The 23862-nt window shown below is 41.1% G+C and overlaps 2 protein-coding genes across 6 annotated transcripts; both read right to left on the bottom strand.

Moving 5' to 3' along the window:
• Positions 1 to 313: 313 nt before the first annotated feature.
• Positions 314 to 13334, bottom strand: gaa2 (alpha glucosidase 2). The gene is made up of 21 exons (XM_041933104.1): positions 13192 to 13334; positions 12243 to 12369; positions 10896 to 11471; positions 9004 to 9149; positions 8659 to 8824; positions 7635 to 7731; positions 7042 to 7161; positions 6389 to 6507; positions 6164 to 6292; positions 5969 to 6079; positions 5728 to 5841; positions 5546 to 5630; positions 5325 to 5442; positions 5019 to 5152; positions 4048 to 4199; positions 3706 to 3854; positions 3467 to 3608; positions 3241 to 3339; positions 2413 to 2577; positions 2167 to 2313; positions 314 to 1462 (listed from the first exon to the last, which is right to left on the bottom strand). Exons 2-21 carry the CDS (start codon positions 12336 to 12338, stop codon positions 1400 to 1402), a joined length of 2928 nt encoding a protein of 975 aa, XP_041789038.1. The 5' UTR covers positions 12339 to 12369; positions 13192 to 13334; the 3' UTR covers positions 314 to 1399.
• Positions 13335 to 14435: 1101 nt separating this feature from the next.
• Positions 14436 to 23276, bottom strand: LOC121604734 (oocyte zinc finger protein XlCOF28-like). 5 transcript variants are annotated; one of them, XM_041934315.1, is made up of 6 exons: positions 22523 to 23276; positions 21136 to 21260; positions 19239 to 20185; positions 18448 to 18631; positions 18206 to 18337; positions 14436 to 15984 (listed from the first exon to the last, which is right to left on the bottom strand). In XM_041934315.1, the coding sequence occupies exons 2-6, from the start codon at positions 21242 to 21244 to the stop codon at positions 15287 to 15289; spliced, it is 2070 nt and encodes a 689-aa protein (XP_041790249.1). In that variant the 5' UTR covers positions 21245 to 21260; positions 22523 to 23276; the 3' UTR covers positions 14436 to 15286. The 5 variants fall into 5 exon arrangements, with proteins under 5 accessions (XP_041790249.1, XP_041790254.1, XP_041790250.1 ...); XM_041934320.1 differs by having other exon boundaries at positions 18206 to 18334; XM_041934316.1 differs by having other exon boundaries at positions 22697 to 23276.
• Between the last annotated feature and the right edge of the window lie 586 nt (positions 23277 to 23862).

Below are 23862 nucleotides of genomic sequence, written 5' to 3'. Positions count from 1 at the left end.
CCCCCCACAAATATATCAAATCTATGATCACATATTTGCAGCCTTTGGGGAAGCAGCAGTATCTGTTGTGAGGAATGATACAAGCGATCATCACAGCGCTGAGAAACTGTGTCCTCTAGTGGCACAAGTGCTCCTGCAACTCAGATCAATATGAATATGAAATATGAAAAAGACAATTTTCTTTGCCTTGAATCCGGTCACAACATATCGGGGTCGAGACATCAGTAGGGAATCACCCTAATTTCCATTTTCTTTACCTGCTGCTGCTCCAAAAGATGAATCAAAAAGCAGAAAAAAAGATCCAGTGCAACAGTAGTTTTCATTCTTTTCATTTCGTTGTTCATATAATTACACTTAAGCAATTGCACAAAAAATTAAACACAAGAATTCATCATAAAACGTCATAAAAGTCACAATTCCACTCACCTTAACACAAACGACAGTAAAACATACTCTGTATCAGTGGGTCTGCATGCTTGAAAATGTGTCGGTGTTTAGCGTCGTTTGCTTTACAGCACACATGCTTTCTTCTTGAGCAGATACTTCTAGTATTGTAAAGCGGCTTTAACAATAACGTCACATCAGATCTTCACAGCATCAAGGTCAAATATAAGCAGAGTGAACTTTGCTGATCTCAACCAGCTCCAGAAATGTATCCGCATTCAGCTGCGTTCTGCCAACCAGTGCAGAGGAAATCCACAGTAAGATGTTTGCAGAAAACGTATGGCTGGTCTATTGTACTGTAGTTATGCAAGTCATCCTCGTGCACAGCAGTATTACGGTCTTCAGCACTGAAAACAGGCTTACAATATAAAGCTGAACAAAGGATCATCTGGAACAAACCCAGAGATGCTCAAAAACACACAAACAGGAATCATAAGGCACCTGGATCCACCTTTACAATACTGCAGCATACTAATTAGTGCAAAAATAGCCTGCAGACAGCTTTCAAGCACAATATCTCATATCATGAACTATTTTCAGACACGTTCTTAGAAAGGCAGAGCATCCTCTCTTTCACTTATTGCACATTGTCCTTCTGCTGATGAGTTTTAAAACATGAGGATTTGATTCATGAACTGAACTGAAAGATCAAACTAAATTAAAATACAAAGGCCAAGCCAAGCGTTTTGTTTGAATCAGGTGAGAGTTCAGCTATAAGTTATTGAACATTAAATTCTCCACAGATATTTAAAGCAGTGTCCAGACTATGGTAGGACAGTGATTGTGTATTGTTCAAACTACGCAAATACTTTAACCTCGGTTTTTCTTCTCGTAACCTCCAACGTTCTGCAGTGCGGTGCCAGAACACCAAGAGATGTCATCGACTTGCACGGTGTACCAGCTTGTGACGTAACAGCCGACGGCAAATGAAACCAGCGATTAAAAACCAACTGTATCACATCCAGCTGATGGTGAAGTTCTGACTGAGGTTGAGACCAAGATCTGCAACTGTCAACACCTGCAGAGAGAAGCAAGAAAACACACACATCATTTCAGCATGAGGGACAAAGCAAAAGCAAACTAACCTCACGGCTACACGATGCGTTTAATGCATAGCTAAGTGAATTCAGCACTCAGTATTAAAACTGCAAATAAGTGCATTGCAGTTCACTTTTTGTATTTCCATTTACTCCTTCTTTGTACTTCTACTCAGAGAGAAACAGAGAGAAATACTTTACTTTTTACTCCATTGCATTTATTCACAGTTATGAGCTACTTTCTCAGATTAATATATTATGCACCATTCTGCATAAGAAGTACTTTTACTTTTCACTTTGCTACCAATCCTGTATTTTTACTTGATACTTGAATGCAGGACTATTACCTTTTATGTATTTTACAGTCTATTACTGCTATTTCTACTTAAGTAAATAATATTTATACTTCTTCAACCACTTCTGATGTACAAATGAGAAGTAAATGAATGATTCCCTCCAGGAAGTAAAACTGACAACACTGACTGCACCTTGTGTTTAATTCTGAGTGTCTCTGGTTGTTTGGGAGCATGTGATCTGTCACCAGGCACATTCACCACTTCATGTTAACAGCTACATCCACCTACACCTACTGCATCAAACGCAAGTGACTCAGCCTGAACATGAAGCACAACAACAGTCTCTCATTTTCTGCGTCTGTTCATTCACCCCCGACCTCCAACCTCACCTGGTTGGCTCTGTAGGTGAACGCTGCGTCCTGGGAGTTCACCAGCACTCTGCTCGGCTTCTGCTTCACACCGTAGAAGGAGGCCGTCTCCACGGTGATGTATGTGGCCTCCACGTTGCTATGGAGGACCTCTGATGTCATTGCATTCTACATGATAAGCAGATGGATGGATATAAGTTAAATCACAACACGTTTTAATGAATACTTCATCAAAAGTAGACATTAAATGACTGTGAGTGTGAGCACCTGAGCGACACTGAAGATGATGTAGGAGTACTGGTTGGTCTCGTATGTGTCGATGCTCTCGCCATCGTCCCAGTACAGATCTCCACTGGCTGAACCTTCATCAGAGAGAGCTGAGACTAGGTGGAGCGGCTGACCGCTGCTTACCCACAGAGTCAGGTTGGGCGCCTGTACAAACATACATGGGGAGAGAAAATCAAATGTGACTGATTAGTAACTATTGACTGTGAGGTGGGCGTATGCTCACAAAAATGTCAGGTGCAACAAATATTTAGTCATCCTAAGAAACATCACGTAGGATCCAGGTTGGGTTTTAGGCTTAGGTTAAGGGACAAGTTCACCAAAATCAAAAATGCCCTATATTTGTGGAGCAGACTCAGAGTAGACATAAACATGCTGTTTGAAAAACTCCAAACTAATCCACAGACCTCACTATCTGTTTTCACTGGAACTGCTTCCTACTGAAGAAACGGTCCCAGTGAAAATGCTCCACATCAACGTCTGTGGATTATCCAGATATTATCTGACAATATTTTTCTCTTTGACATTTTTCGACATTTGTGACTCTGAAGGAAAAACAGTTGTTGACAAACTGCCTGCCCTTTAACTGAAGACTTGAAATACGTCCTCCGTTTTATTTGCTGGTGTAAATACTCTTCACTTCTGTCAAGGCGAATGTAGACTGTATTAGGATTTAACTGACAACCAAAGATTTCACCACATTTCTCTCACAATTATCGACTTTTGCCTGAGGAAGCCAAAGATCACGCAGTGCAAACAGGCCTACGTTTACAAGCACTCAGTAAACTGAACGAAGAAACCTGCGTTTACCTGTGTTGGTATAACAGAGCCCTCACGCAAATGCAGGTTGATCTTATCTAGAGGAGCATGGAGTCGGAGGTCTTCGCCCTTACTGCGCACAGAGTCGCCCTGAGGTCAGAGGAAGCAGAGGACCACGTGTGGCCACTGTTAGTATACTGCTTACACCAGTTTGTTCACACAACACTGTACACTCTGTGTGTACCACAAATATTGATAGCGGGAGCGTGGGTCTTACCGTGTAGTAGTCATACCACAGACCCTCTGGGAAGTAACCATCCACATAGTCGACTCCAGGATCCAATACTGGTGTCACCAGTAAACTCTTCCCCCACAGGAACTGCTTGTCAATCCCGTAGGTTCTGACATCTTTCGGGAACCTTTTGAGTATATACAGGATATTTGTGAGAACTCCTCCCAGTCCAGCCAAAACTAAAAATCAAATTAGGTCGAGAGCTATCAAACAGTGTTACTTACTCAAACATTATCGGCCGTGCAACAGTGTGTCCGTGTACATGCGCATGATGGAAGAGAGTGTAGAGGACGGGGAAGAGAGAATAACGCAGCAGCAGAGCCTGCTTCATGGCGGTACGAGCCAGAGGGCTAAACGCTGTTGGGTCTTGATGCTGTAATTTAAACACAGTAAAATGTCTAAAAGGGAGTGAAGTAAACACCACAGCAATCTAAATGTGGTATAATCAGAATCACAGGAATTTGACATGGTGTCGGTGCTTCGGTTGCTACTACAGCGGCTTAATAGCTCCTGAATATTTTTACGCACTGTGCTTTGCGTTGACATTGGAGCCGTATTGTTCTCACCTTCATGTCGATGGCGTTGTGGTTGCGTGTGAAGGGATAGAAAGCTCCCAGCTGCGTCCAGCGCACACAGAGTTCCTCCTGCGGCTCCTCGCTGAAGCCACAGACATCTGCTCCCACCAACGGGATGCCCAGAAGGTTAAAGGTCAAGATACCTGAAGGAGACGAAAGAGGGCAACATCAGGCGGACATGGTGAGGAGAAACGTGAGAAAGATCAACATTAAGAGACACTAAAATGACAAACAGCAGAGAACCTGAGACAGAAAAGCATTTTTAAACTAGTAAATGCACAATTTCAGACACAATTCTAGGGAATCTAAAAATAATACTGGTGTTGCTGGTCTTTCTCATTTTAAAATAGTTGACAGAATAATTACAGAGTGTGCAATGAAGCATATGTAGCTGCCACATGAAACCATAAAGCAGATCTTTAGAATCGCACAACCCTCGAATTAGCAGTTACGTAACAATGTAAATGTGTCCGAAAAGTCTGTATATATAATCCAAATTGCTGACTAGCCTTGCTTTTGTTTAGTTTTTTTGTTTGCAAGGTTGATGGAAGCCGTGAGACTGAGCTAAAAATGTGCAGGCAAAAAAAATAAAAAATAAAAAAAATAAAAAAACAACCTAAAGAGGGTGAAAGACCCTGCAGAGTTGGGGAAAATACTTTTTGGATTCATCACCAGAAGTAACCTCCTTCACGTTACAAACAAATTACAAACTAAGTTGTGGTAAGCTGTTGATTTTGACCAAACAAATTTTAAATACCTGGATAGACTGGAAAAGTGAAATGTTAACATCAGGATGAAGTAGAATACATGATTAAACATCTGTTAACGTTTTTTTTTTATCCTTTTCTACCAAACTTGTTTTGTCTGCATATTCATGAAAAGTTGACAAAGTTTAATATCAAAACATAACTAGCAGTAATTTATTCAGCAAGTGTGTAGCACACGTGTCTAAATGATCTCACCTGCTATAGACGTGTACAGGTCTTTCCACTGGCTCCTGTTGTCTCCCAGCCAGTGACCAGAGTACATCCCCTGACTGGGGAAGGTGGAGCGAGAGATGACAAAAGGTCTCTTTGCCATGAGCCGCTTCAGAGCGCTGGACAGGAGGACAGAGTGGACAAGCAGGGGATTGGAGGAGAGGCCGCAGATTTTTCAGGCAGCGAAAAAAAGCCTTTTCGGTGTTCAGCATTTTATCTTTGCTGTGTGTCTATGTACGTGTGTGTGTGTGTGTGTGTGTGTGTGTGTGTGTGTGTGTTGTAGGTCTTCACCTTGCAGATGCCTTAGCTTCCATAAGTCCATACAGGCTGTGTATATTATAGTGTATGGACAGCTTCTGCTGTGCAGTGGCACACACAGTTTTGGCTCTCAGCAAACCGCCTAGTATGCCTGAAAGGAAAAAGACACAACTTAACACTTTGATAATCATGCATACTATGTAATTGTGTTTATGTTTGCTGTGTGATATGTGTGTGAGAGGCGCATCTCCCACCGGGTGTGTAAGGAGGATTTTCAAGACTGTTCGATGGACAGCCATTTGTAGAACCATCCAGGAAATTTGATGGCTCATTCATGTCCTAAAAACAAACGAGATGAAGCTCAAGGAGAAGATGTGGAACGTAGAGAGTCATTATAGTAATCATTAAAGTTCGTTCCTCAATTGTATCCACTTACAATCCATAATCCATCAAATGGCACCTTCTCATGGAACTTCTGTAGGTTGTCGTACCACCACTCATGTGTCGCATCATCAGAGAAATCAGGATATGCTGTCAGACCAGGCCACACCTGGAGGGAGAGATGGAGAATTTTAATACTAATAAATCCAGAACGTTTCCTTCTGTCTGCAGAGAACAGAGTAGTGATTATGTGTTCAGTTAATCTCATTTGTGAATAACATGGTCTAGTGTCTCACCCTCCCAATGAGTGTTTTTCCTTCAGCGTCTTTAATAAAAATGTCTCTCTTCAGCCCTTCATCATACGGCCAGTATGAGCCCTTAGGCTGTGTGCTGAGGATACCTGGATCCTGCAAATTGGGATGTAACCGTCACACAAACAAGCCACAACAGACAGGACAAACATGTGAAAACAAATACAAACTCCTGTGCACCAGCATCATGACGTAGCGCTGGTCATGCGCGTGCAGATCCTTGACCATATCGGGCAGCGTGGCGAACTTGGAGTCCAAAGTGAAGTCCATGCATTGGTCCATGTAGTCGATATCGTTCCACTGGACGTCCTGCGGACAAATCAACGCACACATCATCATTTCACAAAAGAACTCAACAAGCCATGCTGTAACACACAAAAACAACTGTCTGCTGGGTCAATATACCTGAGGTATCCCATAATTCCTCATGCTCTTGACAATCTCCCAGGTGGAATCGCTAGAGTTATAACCCCAGCGGCAGAGATGGTAGCCTAAAGCCCAGTAGATGGGCATCGCTGGGTAGCCTGTGGAAGCACGGAGGGATGAGGAGAGAGAGGAGAGCGAATAAGGCAAGAACTTTTGTAAAAAGTAAAGTGTTTTACTACTTTTCTCAGTTTCTGTGGATCATACATACTACAAACAGTCTGTACAGAGATTTTTCACTCATATATAACTAAAACATGATATCACAAATCTTCTGCAAGGTGTGCTGAATCTTTTCTATTCAGACACTGTCAATAAATGTCTTCCATATTCGGCCTTTTTCTTATCTATGAGGTGGGGGTGAGGAAGACGGCAAAGTTTACAGAGAGGAGTTTTCAGCCTCAGTAATCAGAAGCAGTTATCTAGGTGTACCCAGGTATGTCTGTTTATGGTCATTTTATTCATTCAGGTAATATGATACAAAGTCAGTCGCTATGATCAACAGGACTACTGAACCTCAGAGTGACTGACCTGTGGAACTGTGTCTTTAAGCAACAGTTACAACACAATAATGTTATTATAAGACAGTCATGCAGCTACTGAACGTGCCCACATCCCAGCAAACCCCTACTGACCTATGACCTCCATATACTGTTGAATAACTGAGCCAGGATCAGGACCAAGGAAAACGTAGAAGTCAAGGATTCCACCAATAGTCCGCCAGGTGAGGGCTGGTGCAGGCTGCAGGATCACATCTGATAAAATACAAAAACTACTGATGAAACTTTTGAGTGAGCTACAAGTTGTAACACTAAGATATGCAGAACTATCGAGCTGGAGTACAAGGGATATAATGAGTAACAAAGACACTCATTAAAAGCTCATTTTTGACCTTTCTTAAAATGACAGCAAAGGAAAACCAGTGAAATTACACTTGGACTGATACTAAGACTGCAAACCAGTTCAACCTTTCAGTTAGCAACGCTCAGTATCTCGTTATAAAATACAACATAACCTATAAATGTCCTCTTCACATGACACTGGACAGTTGATATTAACTGACACAGTAGTCACACGTCTGTGAAACGCTCATTGAGGACTTCTGTTTTTGTGACACTGCAAGAATATTTTCCAACTTCTGCAATGCACCAATTCTAACACTCGTGTGTATCATTGCACGTAGTGAAAGGTGTGGAAGTGGCAGTATCAGAGCGGCGAGCGGACTCACCCATTGCATTGCTGTTCAGCAGGAAGAAGCCGTGTGCGTTCCCTCCATCCTCCGCTGCAAGGTAAAATGGATGGGCTCCATATAGGTTTGTCTGCTCCTACAATGTAGAGAGAGACACATGAGGATATTACAAGAAAATGTTATTATTTTTACAAAAGGTACCCAATCGATCAAGCCATAATTGTAAGCAGCAAGTCCTGAATGTTATTTATATTGGCTTTTGTCACAGAAGACATTTTGTCATAGTAGGAAAAGCACAAGTGTAAGTAATTAAATGATCAAAGGTTGGCTCATGCTGCCGTCTTGTGGTATTCCTGACTTGGGGGAAATTCTCTGAAGGCTCAGAGTCACGAGGCCATGGAAGTTCATTTTAGGGTGGATGGTAAGTAATATGTTGTGGTTCTGGTCATATATAGTTTTTCTTAGTCATTTTATAATACATCTAAGGAAAATACTGATATTGCCCAAAGCCTCATCTTGTTCCTTTGCCATAACACCTTTGCATTTCCTCCATTACATTATGCTAGATTGCTAAATTGTTAACCTCTGTGGCTTCTAGACGCCGACATGCTGGCGTTGCTTCGCAGAGGTGTTTTCACGACTCAACCATTCAAAAGGCAAAACATATCGTGTGCATGGCTTTCCACGGTGTAGCCATTAGCTCACGAATTACGTTTAAAGGCAGCATCAGTTCAATCAAATGTCCCACAAAGCTAATCCACTAAGCCTGCATGTACAATGGGAGCCGGGACTACATGGAATGCTTATGTCATTCATTGATTTTCTTAAACAGCCCTGTGCTTTTCCTGCTGTAACATGTCAAAATGTACACTGAAAAAAGGTTTACTGTGCATGCTGGCTGACTGCCTCAGTCAGAACTGAGCTATCCTTAATGGAATAGTTAACACGATGTGCTTTATCTCCTAAAAATCAAATGTTTGCTGTTTGTAATTTGAAAGTGATATTTGGGTTGTGGCTAAAATAACTGTAACCAGAACAATGACAAAAAGAGGAATTTCCATACCATAGGAGGCACATCTCTGGCCCACAGGGTGAGTGTGTTCCAGTGGACATCATGTAGAAAGGTGGAGCGGTGCTCGCCCAGGCCGTAAATGAACTGACTCGGCAGGGAGGTGGAGAACTGGAGAAACTGATCCGCATAGAAGAGAGGAGCCACTGTGGTGTTCAGACTAGCAGGAAACAGTTGAAAGAGGACACCGTATTATATCATTAATTATTGTATTACTACATACAGTGGGTTGTTTTTACAACTGAATGTACCATAAGATTGTTTCTAGTTTCCAATATATCTCCAGTTGTGAGCACGATGCTCTTTCACTCTAATGGAGCCTATTCACGTCAGACTTACAGCACTGCTCCTGTAGAGCTCCTCTTCACGATGAGGCCAAACGGCTGCTTAGAAATCTCTACAACATAGTCTGGACTTTGTGCCCTCTTGGTGGCGGTGGGAACAGAGATCGGAACCTCAAACCGCGAATTAGAAGGGTCTGTAATCTAGATTAAGAAACATGAGAGGAGCAAACAGTTTGTAATGAAATTACAGATCCAGTAATGTAAGGCATAATGTCTGCAATAAAAACAAATGAAAGGTTATGACAGTACCTTTACACCCACTGGTTTAATCAAAGATGAAACCTTGTAACATGTAGGTATGTATAGATTCCTCTTAACCTTTTTACCATGAACTCCAGTGAATTAAACAAACAACAACTCAGTAAGCAGTAGTGACGTTTATACAGTTAACTGGTAATGGTAACACTCAATTAAACAGTAAAACTATTTATGGCAGGGAACATGACGTTGCTTTCCATGATACCTTTGAAAAATAAGGCACTGTAACATCCAAATAAAACCCACAGTGCCGAGGTGAACACTAGCAGGTGTTTCCACTTATTCTGGCTCATTAGACCTCTGTTCTAGACTGTGCAGGTGTGTACTTTTTCATGAAATGTCACAGTAGGAAAAGTGTAAATACAACATTAATGCTTCAGTTTCAGGGTCCTGGTACTGTGCACGGTGGCTTCCTGGGACACTTCTATAAAACTGAGCCATCATTAATGTTATTAGTAACACCTGTGCTCTTCTTGCTATGACTAGTCAAAATGTTGTTGTGGAAAGGACCTATTGATGTTTCCTCGACTGTTCTGCTGTGCTTGTTGTCAGTTTTGTTGCACTTTTATTATTCTTCAGCATATGGAGTTTGGTGACCCTAGCAAACTTAACTCTGCACAGAGGTCTAATCAGCCGAAATACCACTGTGTCAGTGTGCACTGCCTTCAACATAAGTCACAAAACATCATGTAGTCTCCAATGAAGAAACAAACCAATTAATTTGATAAATAATTAAAAGAACAAATTAAAATTTTCAACACTTTTACAGCTGCATTCATGTGTTTGTTTGTTTTTTGATGTTTCCTTTTTTGCCACTAGGGGGCAGACCTCCAAAACAAAACAAAAATCGTACACGTTTGACATATTATTGCCTTATAAGTTGTCCCAATTACCAATAAACTAAAAACTGCCGATTTACACATCCAGCAGACACAGAGCAACACAAAGGTTAATGTGAAGTTCTTGTTTTAGCTGCTGTAAACTCCTGTGGGATGTAATTGAGACTTTCTCTTGTTAGATGCTCCACTTTCTTCACCAGCTATTCTCTAACTTTGTCTGTCTCCACTGTGGTGCTGGGCTGGCAGTTTATCAGAGCTTATTTCCTGAAAAGAGCTGCATGCTGTGGATGGAAATGAAGTTGATATAAGAGAAGTGAGACTTAACCAAAACAGTAAAGTTGCCTAACGATGCCAAAACACTCAAAAGTGCAGAGTTAGGTGATTGCTTGGAGGTTAATCAATCTAAAAGTGACTTCTTTTGCATCACGCATAGTTGTTTAAATGATTGTTATTTAAAAAATAATAATTAGTACAGCTTTGACTTTATAAATTTAGCAAAGTAAGCACTTTCTTATGACTTTGACAGTGTCAGCAAAGACAAGCAACTGCAAGGAAAGCTGTTGTTCACAATGACGTCTGAGTCTTTCAGTGTAAAAAACAGGCTATCCAACCATAGACAAATTACCAAATATTCTGACTCATGTCTAATATGCCTTTTATGAGGATTGCTTTATATTTTATCAGTATTATTATCTTAAATACATGCTAAATCACAATGCTACAAGTCCTTTGCACAGATAAAAAGAGAAACTATTGTACAAAAACGGAAGGCGTATGCAATGTGACTCACCCTGACATGCAGCCGCGTGTCTGTCTCATGACGAATCTCCACCTCTAGAGTGAGGATGTCTGCTGGGTAGTAGGTCTTCACTTCCCTTACCAGCGTGCCTTTCTGTCCCAGGGATGTGTCGTTTATTGACACAAGCGAATAGGAAGCGAAATCTGGAGGATAGAAACACCAAGGGATACCGTTTCTCCCTGAAGGGCGGGTGGCAGAGGAGGAGGGAGAGGACGCAGGGATAAAGCAACAGTTCCTTGCCTCACACAGCTCTCGGGTCACAACCACCCCTCTTTCAGGGTAGCAATCAAACCTCCACGCCTCAGGAATTAAGCTGCAAGCCTCACGACGGGCAGCAGCTGCAGTGTCATTTAATCCTGTTTTTGCCTCAGAGTCTGGTGTTTGTGCAGGAGCCGGTGATGGAGGTTTATGTGGCTGTTGGTTGGACGGTCTGTGCAGCCAGAACACAGTGCCCAGTAGCCAGCCTCCACAGAGGAGCAGCAGCAGGCAGCCAATAACCAGGAGGCCTGTGGTGACAGAACATGACCGCCTCCGTGGAAGCAAGGAGGTTTCCTCCGGCTCTGGCGCCTTAAAACACAACAAGGAAATCAGATAAGCAACACACTCAGAAAAGCAAGAAGACCCAGAATAATCCCTTTATACTGTGAAAAACTGATGATCCTTTCCAGTAACCATAAAAGATAGAATGAGATTTTTTTAATTTAACCAGGAAAGTCTAATTGACATTAAAAAATTGTGTTTAAGACAGGCAGCAATTAACAGTGTGTTACAGACTAAAAACACAGAAAACAGGCAACACAAAAAAATCCTAGAACAATCTAATGTGGCACCCTAAAAACAACCAAAGAGCTGTCTTCAACAAAAATAGAAATTCACTTGGGCTACAAATAATGACTGTTTTCATCATCATTTACATAATTGATGACTATTTTCAAGATTTATTGATTGTTTTTAGTCTTTAAATTCTAAGAAAAGAGTAGTAAATGCTTTGTTCTGCCAAAACCTAAATATATTTCGTTAACAATCACATAAGTCAAAGGAAAATAACAAATCCTCACAATTAAGAAGATGGAACGAGAAAATATTCAGCACTTTTGCAGGAAAGTTGCAGATTATTGATCAATGGATTATTCATTTCAGATCTTAAGAAGATAAAACTAATACAATTAAATAGTCTAAGACGTCTAGACTGTGAATTATCTCATAACATTGCCAGCCTGAAGAAAGAGCTGGAAGTTTCTGCAGCAAAGATTTGCACTGATTTTCTTTACATATTCCAAAGTGGCTGCAGGAGGTTTGAGGCAGGGGGTGCAGTATACATTAAACACATGAACTCACTGGAACTTCTTCCTGGACAGTAGGACGAGGCTCTTCTGAGAAAACTGCACTGGAAAACCGAACATCTTCAGGGTTCAGCCGCTTATATGACACCATCCTGACAGTGTGTGTTTGTTGAAGTGAGTGACTGAACACACGAGAGAAACAGCAGAACAAAGTTCAGTACAAAGGCAATTTTCACTTCCTGCTCTTTGGAGTTGGTTGTGTGAGAATGACAGTTTGTTTGATGCTACAGTTGCTTTTCATGGTTGACAGTATAAAGCAAAATATATGCATAACAGTCTTCTGACAGTAAGACAGTACAGAGTATTTAATTAGGATCATCAGAGTTAAAGCACACACACACACACACACACAATACTAAACATTTAAGGAAACATTAAGTGACCACATATGTGCACTTACACCGTCATTAATCACCTAAAGTATGATCAGAGATCATAAATGAATATTAGAATCGTGCTGCATCTTTGTGGTACGTTAGCCTTCATCTTGAGGCGTACATATCTTGTCCACTGCAGCTACACTTTCAAATAAAACGTAATCTTGACTTGGTGAATGCCTCAAACATGACACACTAGTGAAAGTTCCCGTTACAATGATTTAGAGTTGAGGTGTTAGAAATGCCCATACAGTTATGAAGGTTGCACATTTTATCTGAAGGACAGCGTGTTGTAAGTTAGCTAACTTTAGCTAGCCCTGCATAGAAAATCACGTGAACGTCAAAGTTCACCAAGGAGACGTTTGACCACTTAATAAACTGCAGTCTTGACTATTCCCGGAGAATTATACTAATGAGAAAACAGTGAATAGCATTCGCCCGGTGCTGACACAGCATATTGTAGCAATGTTACGTTTTTCAGCGTTAGCTAAGTTTAACAGCAGTGTAACTTTAGCTAACGTAAGCTAACGTTAGCTGACAAGGGCGTTAGGATCAGCGTTGGCTTACCTAAATATCCTGAGTTTTTAAGTCAGAAAAAATACAGCTCAAACAACAATTCCTTTACATAAATGTTATGTTATTTTAGTCATTCGTAACGCCGATAACCTCGCACGTCCGCATGGTGCGAGTCTGTTTATCTTCATGTCACATTCAAACTCCTCGTAATTTGAAAAACTTCCGGTTGAAGAGGCCCCTCCCACAATATGCTATGTTGTTTTTATATATATGTCGAATTCTCTAAACTAAACGCCAAATGTCATATATAACAACGCTATGCTATAAAACATTAAGCTAACGATACCATGATCTTTGAATAAAGGTAAAGCTAATTTATAATTGCTCAGGTTGAGGGTTTCCTTGCCACTGTGCTACCTTCAGGACCAGCTTTGGGTTTTGTAAAACGTATAAATGAACATCTTCCCGCCCGCAAATATAGATAAATAGGTTACGTGTGATGTGTCAATGAAGGGACGGAGAGATGCACTAGAAGATGTATCGGGATTTAACAATGAAGTTGTTCTGAATTATCAAATTACGTATGTATGTACGTCTACTTTGATACAAAAGATGTTAAGATAATATCAGTGTGCTGACATCTGTAAATGTGCATCAACAGTTCTTTTCCATCAGATATACATTTTAACACATTACTAGCAGTATGAAATAATATAATTGTATAAAATAAAAACAAATTACGTTTTTATTTTCAGGGAACATTTGGTAATCTATTTTAAAAGATAATACTCATCTGACAGACTTAATCCTCTCCTTAAAACGATTGCAGGTGCATCTGAAATTGCACACTGATTCAACAAATTAAATTGATACTGCTCAAAACCTGGTTTAAAGCGTCTCATATGTGCAGCAGAATATGCTGTACATATTCCTGGCACATGCTATTATAGGTACAATGTTGTGTGGCCTACATGATGGAATAATTTTGCTGTTTCATTTATGACTTTAGTTAGAAACCTACTTAAAATAGACAGTTTGGCTCAACATGCTAGCACCATCTTGACTTGTAATATACTACAACCTATTTGGTCAGTCCTTTCCAGTGTCTACAGTCAATGCCTTTCAATGGTGTAAGAGATAAAGCAATATAAATATACAATATATTGTATATCTTAAATAATAATGACTTTTCATACATGTATTTGTATATTTCGTACATTAACTCCTGCAGTCAGAAATCCTCAAGCAAAGGTCTTTAGTACTTTCACCTTTATTGTTCAGTATAACATGTCCCATACAATTAGACAGAGGCAAAATTTACCATCTACATGGCTTCAAAATTATTGCCTATTTTATCACAGCCTTAGAGGATGTTACCTTTATTCACAACGGTTACTTGGCCTTTAAGAGTTGCCTAAACCAGGTGAGCCTGATTCATGTTTTGGTTGTTCAATAACTGCTGTACAAAACAGATAAAAAACTAACCACGACTAAGGCAAAATGGTTTGGCAAAAAACCTGATGAATGTGATTGCACTGCTTCATTACTGGCAAAATTATTCAGTCATTTCAGTAGCTCGTGCCCAAAGAATGAATTCCAGTTTCACCTGATTCCAAGACTGCTCATTGGCCATCATAACAACTGATACAAAAACATATTTATTCTTCAATCCAATTTCCACAAACACGATTAGTCTGAATGACAAATACTGCATGGAGAAGTGAAATCACAGGTCTTAAATGAGTCATTTTTACTACCATAAATACTAATGTGAGTGCGATATTTCAATGCAACTAACATAAGAGTGATAAACGTGAATAAATATGACCTCTAAAATTTATCATCTAAGCAGTTTCCAAGACTTTCTGAAAGTTGCGTTTGAAGGAAATATCTGTTTGGTCATTTTGTCTGAAACTTGTTAGTTGCTGAACATCACCTGACATGTCTTCTTATTAATTTGTCTGCACCGCTCTGGGTGTTAAATATTGTAGCTTTTTTTATGTGAACGACCATGTAAAGGTATAATGATGGTCTATTCACAGAGGTAGTCCCTTATTTTCCCTCTTCGTTCATGTTTCACTTCCTAAAATCTTGTGTTGTAATACTACTACTGGTACATATCTCTATGGTTTATATAAATACATTATCAGTCATTTTTGTCTGCTATACACATATTAATAGGAGAGTTATCGTCACTCTGTGATAAATCGTCATTCTTCGTGCTGAACGCAGACTCCTCCTCAGTCTGAATCTGCTCATGTTTCCGTCTGTGCAGCCTCAGGCTTTGTGAGCGGCTGAAGCCTCTCCCGCAGATGTCGCAGCCATACGGCCTCTCTCCCGTGTGAAGCCTGAAATGGTTCTTGAGGCTTGAAGCTCGTGTAAAACTCTTGTCACATTCTGGACAGTCAAACTTCTCCCCGAAGTGGATTTTCTCATGTTCCCTCAAGCGGCCGGACTGGTTGAAGCTCCTGTCGCACAAAGAACAGTGGTAGGGCCTCTCTCCTGTGTGCGTGAGCCGGTGTCTGTTCATGGCCCCCGAGTGGGCGAAGCTCTTCCCGCAGTCCGGACAGGCGAAAGGTTTCTCTCCTGTGTGGACTTTCTGGTGACCTTTGAGTTGACCTTTCTGGGTGAACTGCTTCCCACAGAGAGTGCACTGGTAGGGTTTCTCCCCCGAGTGAATTCGCATGTGAATCTGAAGAGCAGACATCTTGTGACAGTCTCTTCCACAGAGCCCACAGCAATAAGAGCTTTTTGTCAGATTGTCATTTAACTGTTCCTGCACTGGTGAGGCTGGAGGACTGTCTTTTTCACTGTCAGCGACATGATCAGGATCCTCTTCAGACACTGCGTAAACAAAAATGACACAGTGAAACGATCCATTTAGTAACACTGAAGACAAAAACAGCAGATATTAACCTTTTTGCTTGCGAAGACGCTGCTCACTGTGGAATCAAACATGACGTAAGATCGACGTGAGATAAAATGAGATAAAAACAAATGATCCGATGATTAAGCTTCAAATCATTTGCGTGCTGTATAAGCATTATCGCGCAGTCAAGGAGTGAGGCACATGAGAATTTAGGTTTAGCTGGTACAAAAAAAGGTGCTCCATGCTATGATCAGGCAGCCCAACTGAAAAAAATTCCACAGAAGTAAGATTATTTTGTACACCTCTTGATAAGCCATCTTGAGTGGTACAAGTTCAGGAGTTTGCTGCCTATTCAAAGAGTATTCAGAGGGTAATCCTAACCCTTTGTATTACTGGCTGGTGTCTTCATTGAAAACAGAATTATTAGTGAAAATTTTAATAAAAGATCCTACAAAATAGGTCACATGTCGCACACCTTTTCTGACTGCTAATGTGTAAATTTATTTAACATAAATATTTCAACAGAAATAATTGCAGTGTTAATAACTTCCATGTCATTTGACCCAGCAACTCTGTGTTACTACTCTGGACAAAAAAGACAAAAAAAACAGCTCTCTTTATTGCACTTAAGTGCTTGTACTATTTAATAGTAATATTTTTCTTTTTTCCTTAAGCTTCTATGTCATGTGACCCACCTTTTGGTATCTGTTCATCGGTCACATTGGAAAGCTCATTTCCTTCACCGTTCTTGTCTCAACTTCTCCCATCAGGCTCTCATGTTATCAAAAAAATATAGCCAGGAAGGTGAAATGTGCACAGGAATGATGGACAATCTGAGTTTCCTAATGTTATTTCTGGCCAAATTAAACACTGTAATTTGTCACATCATTTGATTTTCATCTTTAAACCTCTATGGACACTTTCATTTGTCAAAAGATGTAAAAGATGCGTAGACAAACTGCGTACACCGCACACATTCTTCAACCTTTGCCATCTTTGTCCCAAAAAAATCCAGGGAAAACCCTGAAGTTTTCTACATCAAAACATACACTAAGGCCTGATGCCAGAGGAAAGCGACCAGGTCAAATGCTGCCTTTACATTTTTGGAGAATTACACTGAATAGAAATCTGTGCATCAAAGGTAAGAAAAAACACAAAATCAACACTAACCACAAGTGCAGGGTTCTCATTTTGATACCAGTCAGTCAGAGACACCAAAGAGTCAGTCGGAGTGAACTGAAAAGACACAGTCCACTTTCTGTCATTTCACATATGAAATAGAGAATAATGGTTTGTTCTCTAAGAAACCACCTTTGGTTGTGAGGAAAACACAGTACAAAAAAAGAGCACATTAAAAGACCACATTAATCAGACAAAGGCCAAGAATTTAATTTTCCTGTTTGGCAAATGCATAGAATTAACATTAATCAGCTACAGGTAATGAAATCAGTCAATGACAGTTGTCATTTCACTTGCCAAAAATGAGAAGCCTGCTAATTTAACCTTGAAGTGAGCAAAGCTGGGCAGACACTGCATTTTTGTGTTAACTCACTACATGTTTAATTGTCCTTTCTGCACAGACAGGAGGTAGAGTCACTGCCAAGTCATCTACTGATCAAAGGGTTCAATCTCCAGCTCCTCCTGTCCACATATCGAAGTGTGCCTGTCCCCAAATTACTTGCTGCCGCTGGTGTGTGAATGGGTGAGTGAGTCACAAGTTATAGGGATAAAATCATAATTGGATGAAAACGATCAATTCATACATGCAACGATGCTCACAAGAAAGGAAAGCATGGAAGTCGGCTTGCAGAATTTGTGCAAGACATTCGGCCAAACATGCACCTCAAACTGCAAGTCAGACAACATCCTATCAGGCAGGAATTCACCCCACTTCTAAAAGTGGTGAAGGGCAACCAATTTGGAAATAAAGTAAGGCTTAATCATACAGTGTCTGCCCTGCAATAAACAGTCCCAACTGCTTTAATAAAGCTGAACAAAGAAGAACAAAGAGAGTGTAACAATGAAAGAGTGCTGTATTTTGTCTGTACAATAGCAGCTATGGGGAAGAGATAAGGGCGTTCAGCAACATGAACTAATGAGGAAAAGTCATCCAGTTAGGTCAGGGAACTTTAAAACCAACTCCAGTTTTTCAATGAAACTAGGTTCAGTAGTATTTTATAAAAGCATTTTGCTTACTGTTGACAAGTTCCTCTTCTTCCTCTTTTACTGTAATCCTAATTTCCGTGCTGCTTTCCTGCTGCTGCTTTTCAGTTTCCTCTGGCGAGGTACAATCTTCACTAACAAGCACCTGGTCAGGAGCTTCTTCTGCTGGGGACAAGCGGAAAAAACCCACACATGTAAAAATCATCATAATGGGCATCTACGCTTCTTTTAATATAGAGTATAAAAAGAAAATCTAGAATTTCATGCTTCCGTACCACACAAAGGTTCCTCCTCTTCCTCCTCTTTCACTATTACATTCATATGTGGACTGGAAGCAACGTCCTCCACTCGGCCTTCTGGGTCTCTCAGGTTATTTTCACACTGAGCTGCTTTGTTACAGTTGATACCCTCTGAGGAATGAGGCTCAACTGCACTCGGCAAACTCTGACTGTCAGATACCTGTAAAAACAGTTTCATAAGAACAATTTGCCTGTGAATACTCTCATTCATCCAGGTCATTGTAAGCTTTAGGGCATTCAATCGTTCACAACTGGACCTCGTCAGTTCGTCTTGGAAGACATTTCACCTCTCATCCGAGCAGGCTTCATCAGTTCATGTGCACCAGACTAGGTAGGACAGCTCTCGTCCAATGAAATGGTGTTAGGTTCAAGTAATTATCCCCTGAGTGAGGCCAACCCCCAAAACCATGGATGCTATCACTCTATTGTGAGGCAAACGATCCCCAATTAAGGTGGGGTAGGGTGTAACCCTTGGGTGTCAACGACAGTTGTCTGCCTCGTTAGTGTCTCATTCTTGTCATTGGGAGGCTCCTTGAGCCTGCTCGGATGAGAGGTGAAACGTCTTCCAAGACAAACTGACGAGGTCCAGTTGCGAACGATTGAATGCCCTAATTGGTGGCAAAAATAGCGCTTGGATGCTGTAAAGGAGTATATGTATAAATGCAGAAGAAAAAATAGAAACTCTCAAACCCCGCCCCACAAAAACAAAACAAAAAAAAAAACAATATAGACACAGACACTTCTCTGATATTGCTGTGTGTCAATACCTTAGATCTGACGTTGTTGACCAGGTCTTGCTGGGATGATTCAGCAGCTTGAACTGGGTCCGAGTTGACACCTGTAACTGATAAATTCTTGTTCTGTGTGCAGGACCTTTTGTGGTTTCTGAGAGTTCCTGCCAGTGAGAAGTGCCTCCCACAGTCCGTGCAGGTGTACGGCTTTTCCCCCGTGTGAATCCTGGTGTGCCGTCGCAGCTCCCCTGGAGCCACAAAAGACTTATCGCACTGTGTGCAGCTGTACGGTTTCTCTCCTGTGTGAGTCCGCATGTGAGTCGTCAGAGTCCACTGCTGTGCAAATGTCTTCCCACAGTCGGAGCAGTGGTAGGGCGTGATGCCGGTGTGGAGACGCTCGTGTCTCACAAGCGTACCAGACAAGGCAAACCTTTTGTCACAGAAAGAGCACTGATAGGGCCTCTCTCCAGTATGAGTCCTCTGATGATCTCTAAGCTCAGCTGCTGAGTTACAGCTCTTGTCACAGTCTGAACATGGAAACTTCTTCCTCGTAAAGCCTGCGACAACCTCAGAGTGCATCGCCTCCAAGTGCGTTTTCAGATGCCAGTGTCGGGAAAAGCTCTTCAAACAAATGGAGCAGTGATACGGCCTCTCGCCAGTGTGCGTCCGCCGGTGCAGTCTGAGCTCCCCCTGGCTAGCAAATCTTTTCTCACAGAAAGTGCATGGGAATGGTTTTTCCCCAGTATGGACCCTTTCATGGATCATGAGCAGCCCCTTTTCTGGAAATCTCTTCTCACACATCGAGCAGGGGAAAGGCCTCTCTCCTGAGTGAGTACGCAAGTGGCGCTGAAGTTTAGAGGCGTAAGGGAAGTCTTTCCCACACACTGAGCAGCTGTGAAGAGACGGCGGTTTTTCATTCTCGCTTTGATCGAATGTCTTGGAGGGAGCCTCTACAGGTACAATCCCAGGGATGGCACTGTCTCCTACAATACAAAAAGATGAGAAAGGACTGTGTTTAGGAGAACAAAAAGGTCAGGGAAACGTTTTCATAACAGTTAATGTGACACTGATGGTGATCAGACAAGTGGTGGAAGCCTATAGGCTGTAGGTCAGTGTGATAATGCTTTTCTGTAGTAAAACACTTATCTGCAGTTGTTCTTTTCTAAAAGTTTACATATTATTTACACTTATAGTTATTGTTCTTCGATTAGCATCCACAAAGTGGTCACTAGTCTTTCTGGGGTCTTCATCAGGGGTATAAATACAGACAGTGCGGTTTCACTGGGGCCAATGGTGTGGGGGTAGCTCACAGAGAGAGAAGGCCCTCTTATAATATAGAATAGGCCCTTGTGATTCAGATTTCCACCTCCGAAAACCACCTGTGTTCAGAGAAGAACTCATGTTAAATTAAAAATGGCGGCATTTACAATATATGTGCCCTCGAAAAGGCAAACCTATCTCCATCATGTCATTCTTTTTCTTTTTTTTTTTTGTAAAATAATCAGTAGCAATCTATAAAAACTATTCAATTAAAAGAATAACTTCTTATTTTCTTTGGTATTTTTGTCATACACAGATATTTAATGATGACTGCTGAGTAACAAGTATGTTGATGTTGTCCAATGTCAACTCTCATTGATTATGTGACAACATGATGTGTGTTTGCTTCATATCTAGTGTAGTAACTAGCATGCACTGGGGCCTGTCGGAACTAACTTACGGTGTTGGTCCTCATTGACACAGCAACAAAAAATACAAGTGAAAATTGCACTGTAACAATAACACCAAAAAACTGCTCCAACTCCAAATATTAAGTTTCACAATGTTAGCGTTTATCACACAACTGTTATATTGGATTGCATTACAATATAAATGGGGCTCTACTTTTCCTGTCACTCAGTGAACACTTTGCTGTAACAATTTATTTGCTCACTGAGATCAGAGAAATCCACTTCTTCTCCATCAGAGTTGATCAGGCCTCCAATTTCTTGCTGATCTTCCTCGGCAAGAATCACAGCTGGTCCAAAGTCCTCAGAGCCCATCTCTCAAATATAAAACCTTGTAGAGGTGAGCAATCGAGAGTCAATGAACACACATTCAAATAACAATTTATAGCAAGTGGCTGAACAGATAAAGACAAACATAGACAAAAGCTTCAAAGCTGTTGCAGACAACTAAGCAACCACAGCTGTTGCTGTTTGGACTATTAATACATTAGAGGGCTAAGAATAATCTAAAACTGGACGTGCTGGAGATAATGCTAATTGATTTAAAGGCGTCATCCAATCTTGCATTGATGAGGCACGGCATAAAAAAATTGGTTGTATTGCAATACTAATCTATTTAACTGTTCTAGGTCTGTATTCATCATGCATCTCAGGCTATTTCATATACTAACTACTACAATTTTGTGGTCTCTAAAACACCAGTCCAGCTAGTAGACTGAATTTAATCAAGCCAACTGAATCAATCAGGATCTCCCCTCTTGTTTCAGTCTGAATGTTCTAGATTTTATTTCTTAACTCCTGAAGAGAAGTTGAAAAACGGCTGAATACAAAATGGCAAATCACTACAAAGATAATTACAAGACTTTAATATAAAGGTCCCCATCACACTCTGCACCCAGACAAAGTCAAGAGGGATGTACCATTTGCTGTATTTATATGCATGCAATGTTAAGTAATGATGTATTTGTCAATCATAGTCCTACAACAGACTGGCTATTAAACACACACAATTAAGATGATCTTAATGAGCATTAACCAAGCCTGCCTTGATGGACAAATCTGACAACCAAAAAGGTACAATTTCACTTTCCTTTATTTGTTATTATATCCCAGATATCACAGTCAGGGTTCTGGTAATTAGGTCAAAATCTTTTCAGAATGATTTCAAACATTTGTGGCATACTGGGGGTAGTGACATGGATGAATTACTATTTACATGTTAAAAAAATAATGCCTAAGGTCTCATTCAGTGACTGAGGATGTCTTTTTTTGCTGGTTCAGCTTTAGATTTTTCAACCTCCAGCATCCAGTCTCAATGGGGTAAATGTCACTTGTGCCCTTCCACTGGGGCGATCAGCTACACAACAGTGCCTCCACCCTAGAAGACAGCTGTCATCCTGCTCAAGGACACTTCAGCAGGAAGACTGCTTTGATGTGACGGGGGTCTTGAACCTGCTGGGCCTGTTTACAGGACTGTTTACCTTGAAAAGGAGTGGTCCTTACAATTTTGTTGTTCAACGAATAAGCTATTCAGGTGCAACATTATAGGTTATGGAACTGTTACAGTACATACTGTCAAAAGGTTTACGGTACCTTCAGATGGTTTGAATGTCAAGGGAAGCACTCGGGGACACCTCTAATGGTGCATCTTCACTGAGTAGCCCAGTTAGCTCAGTAGCATTAGCTTGCTGAGACTCATTTTTGCTCCATCCATTGAAGTCTCACATTAATTGTAATTTCAGTTAGGCAGCAGCCTAATTGACTAACCTGTTGGTATCTATGGTGTCATAATATCCTTTTGATCCGGAGTAAACGCGCCCTGCAGCACAGACACCAGTATCTGACCTCTGGATGAGATGTCTCAGTCGTGACGCGGCTGCGGTGACCAGCGCTTTGGTCAACGACCACCTCTGCCTTTCAGAAAACTATTAGCTAGCTAGCCACTGACATGGCGTTTAGAAGCTGTGCTGATCTTAGTTATTAGCTAACCATTAGCGCCCAAAAGCTACAGCCGCTAAACAACAATAATAAGACTTACGATAGAGTCACCATCGAGTCCAACGTGAAAATAATACGTAAATTCCGTTGCGACTGTTACCTTCGCTCGTGTCACACCTGCTAACTTAGCTAGCTAACGCTTAACAACAGACAATAGACATTTTGACCAACCTCAGCATAGATTTTTCCCTCAGGTAAAAAGTAGTCGCTCGGCTGAAATTTATTGAAACGACTTGGCAATATTTCTACTTGTCTCTCATTTTCATGCTCAGTTTGTTCAAACACTTTGTCAAGGGAATGCAGTCTAACTCATGAGTTAAGTTAAAGAAGCGTTTGGATCTGATGATAACCTTTCGTGCTTTAGCTGCTAGCTACCTACACTAGCGTCGGGACTTCCGGTTGACTTTTAAAATCACAATAAAAGCCTCACTGACCAGCTATGAATATTTTTGTAAACACACATACATATAACATAAAATAATGCTCACAATAGTTAAAACTGCTCAACAATCGCTCATTCTTAAAATATACAAATAAACTGAAATGATGCAGCTATATAACTAAGGTTAGGACAGAACTTTTATTATCTGGGAGTAAGGACATGTTAGTTAGCAATGTGGTTCCGAATCCTTCTGGGGGGAGGAAATGGAACCCAAGGGCAGCAGTGCAGGAGGCAGAGGCAGCTCTTAGGCATGCAGAAATAGTAGGAAATGTTCAATTTGGCCGGGGAGGCTTGGGGCTTGGCCCAGGCAAACCAGTGTGGAATAAAGCAGGTCTAAAGGAGAAAAGAAAGCTTGTAGTGGAACAGGTGCGTAGGCAGGAGGAGTTGTTAAGAGGGGCAAAAGCAGTTGGTCAAGCCAAACAGGGACAATGGTTGAATTGGGAAGGTGTTGAGAAGAGGAAACTTAGTTGGAGGGACCTGTGGAATATGGAGG

The sequence above is a fragment of the Chelmon rostratus genome, chromosome 3, assembly GCF_017976325.1.
Source record: "Chelmon rostratus isolate fCheRos1 chromosome 3, fCheRos1.pri, whole genome shotgun sequence".
NCBI lineage: Eukaryota > Metazoa > Chordata > Actinopteri > Chaetodontiformes > Chaetodontidae > Chelmon > Chelmon rostratus.
This window is presented reverse-complemented; position numbering and strand designations above follow the sequence as displayed.

Coding starts and splice junctions, on each gene's coding strand:
- gaa2 (XM_041933104.1), bottom strand. CDS start 12,338: ATGGTGTCATATAAGCGGCTGAACCCTGAAGATGTTCGGTTTTCCAGT. Junction 5,631..5,727: donor CATTTGATGGATTATGGATT/GTAAGTGGATAC, acceptor GTTTGTTTTTAG/GACATGAATGAGCCATCAAA. Junction 4,200..5,018: donor CCTGTACACGTCTATAGCAG/GTGAGATCATTT, acceptor CGTCTCCTTCAG/GTATCTTGACCTTTAACCTT.
- LOC121604734 (XM_041934315.1), bottom strand. CDS start 21,244: ATGGGCTCTGAGGACTTTGGACCAGCTGTGATTCTTGCCGAGGAAGAT. Junction 18,338..18,447: donor AGAGGAGGAACCTTTGTGTG/GTACGGAAGCAT, acceptor GCTTGTCCCCAG/CAGAAGAAGCTCCTGACCAG. Junction 15,985..18,205: donor AGAAGAGGAACTTGTCAACA/GTAAGCAAAATG, acceptor TTGTTTACGCAG/TGTCTGAAGAGGATCCTGAT.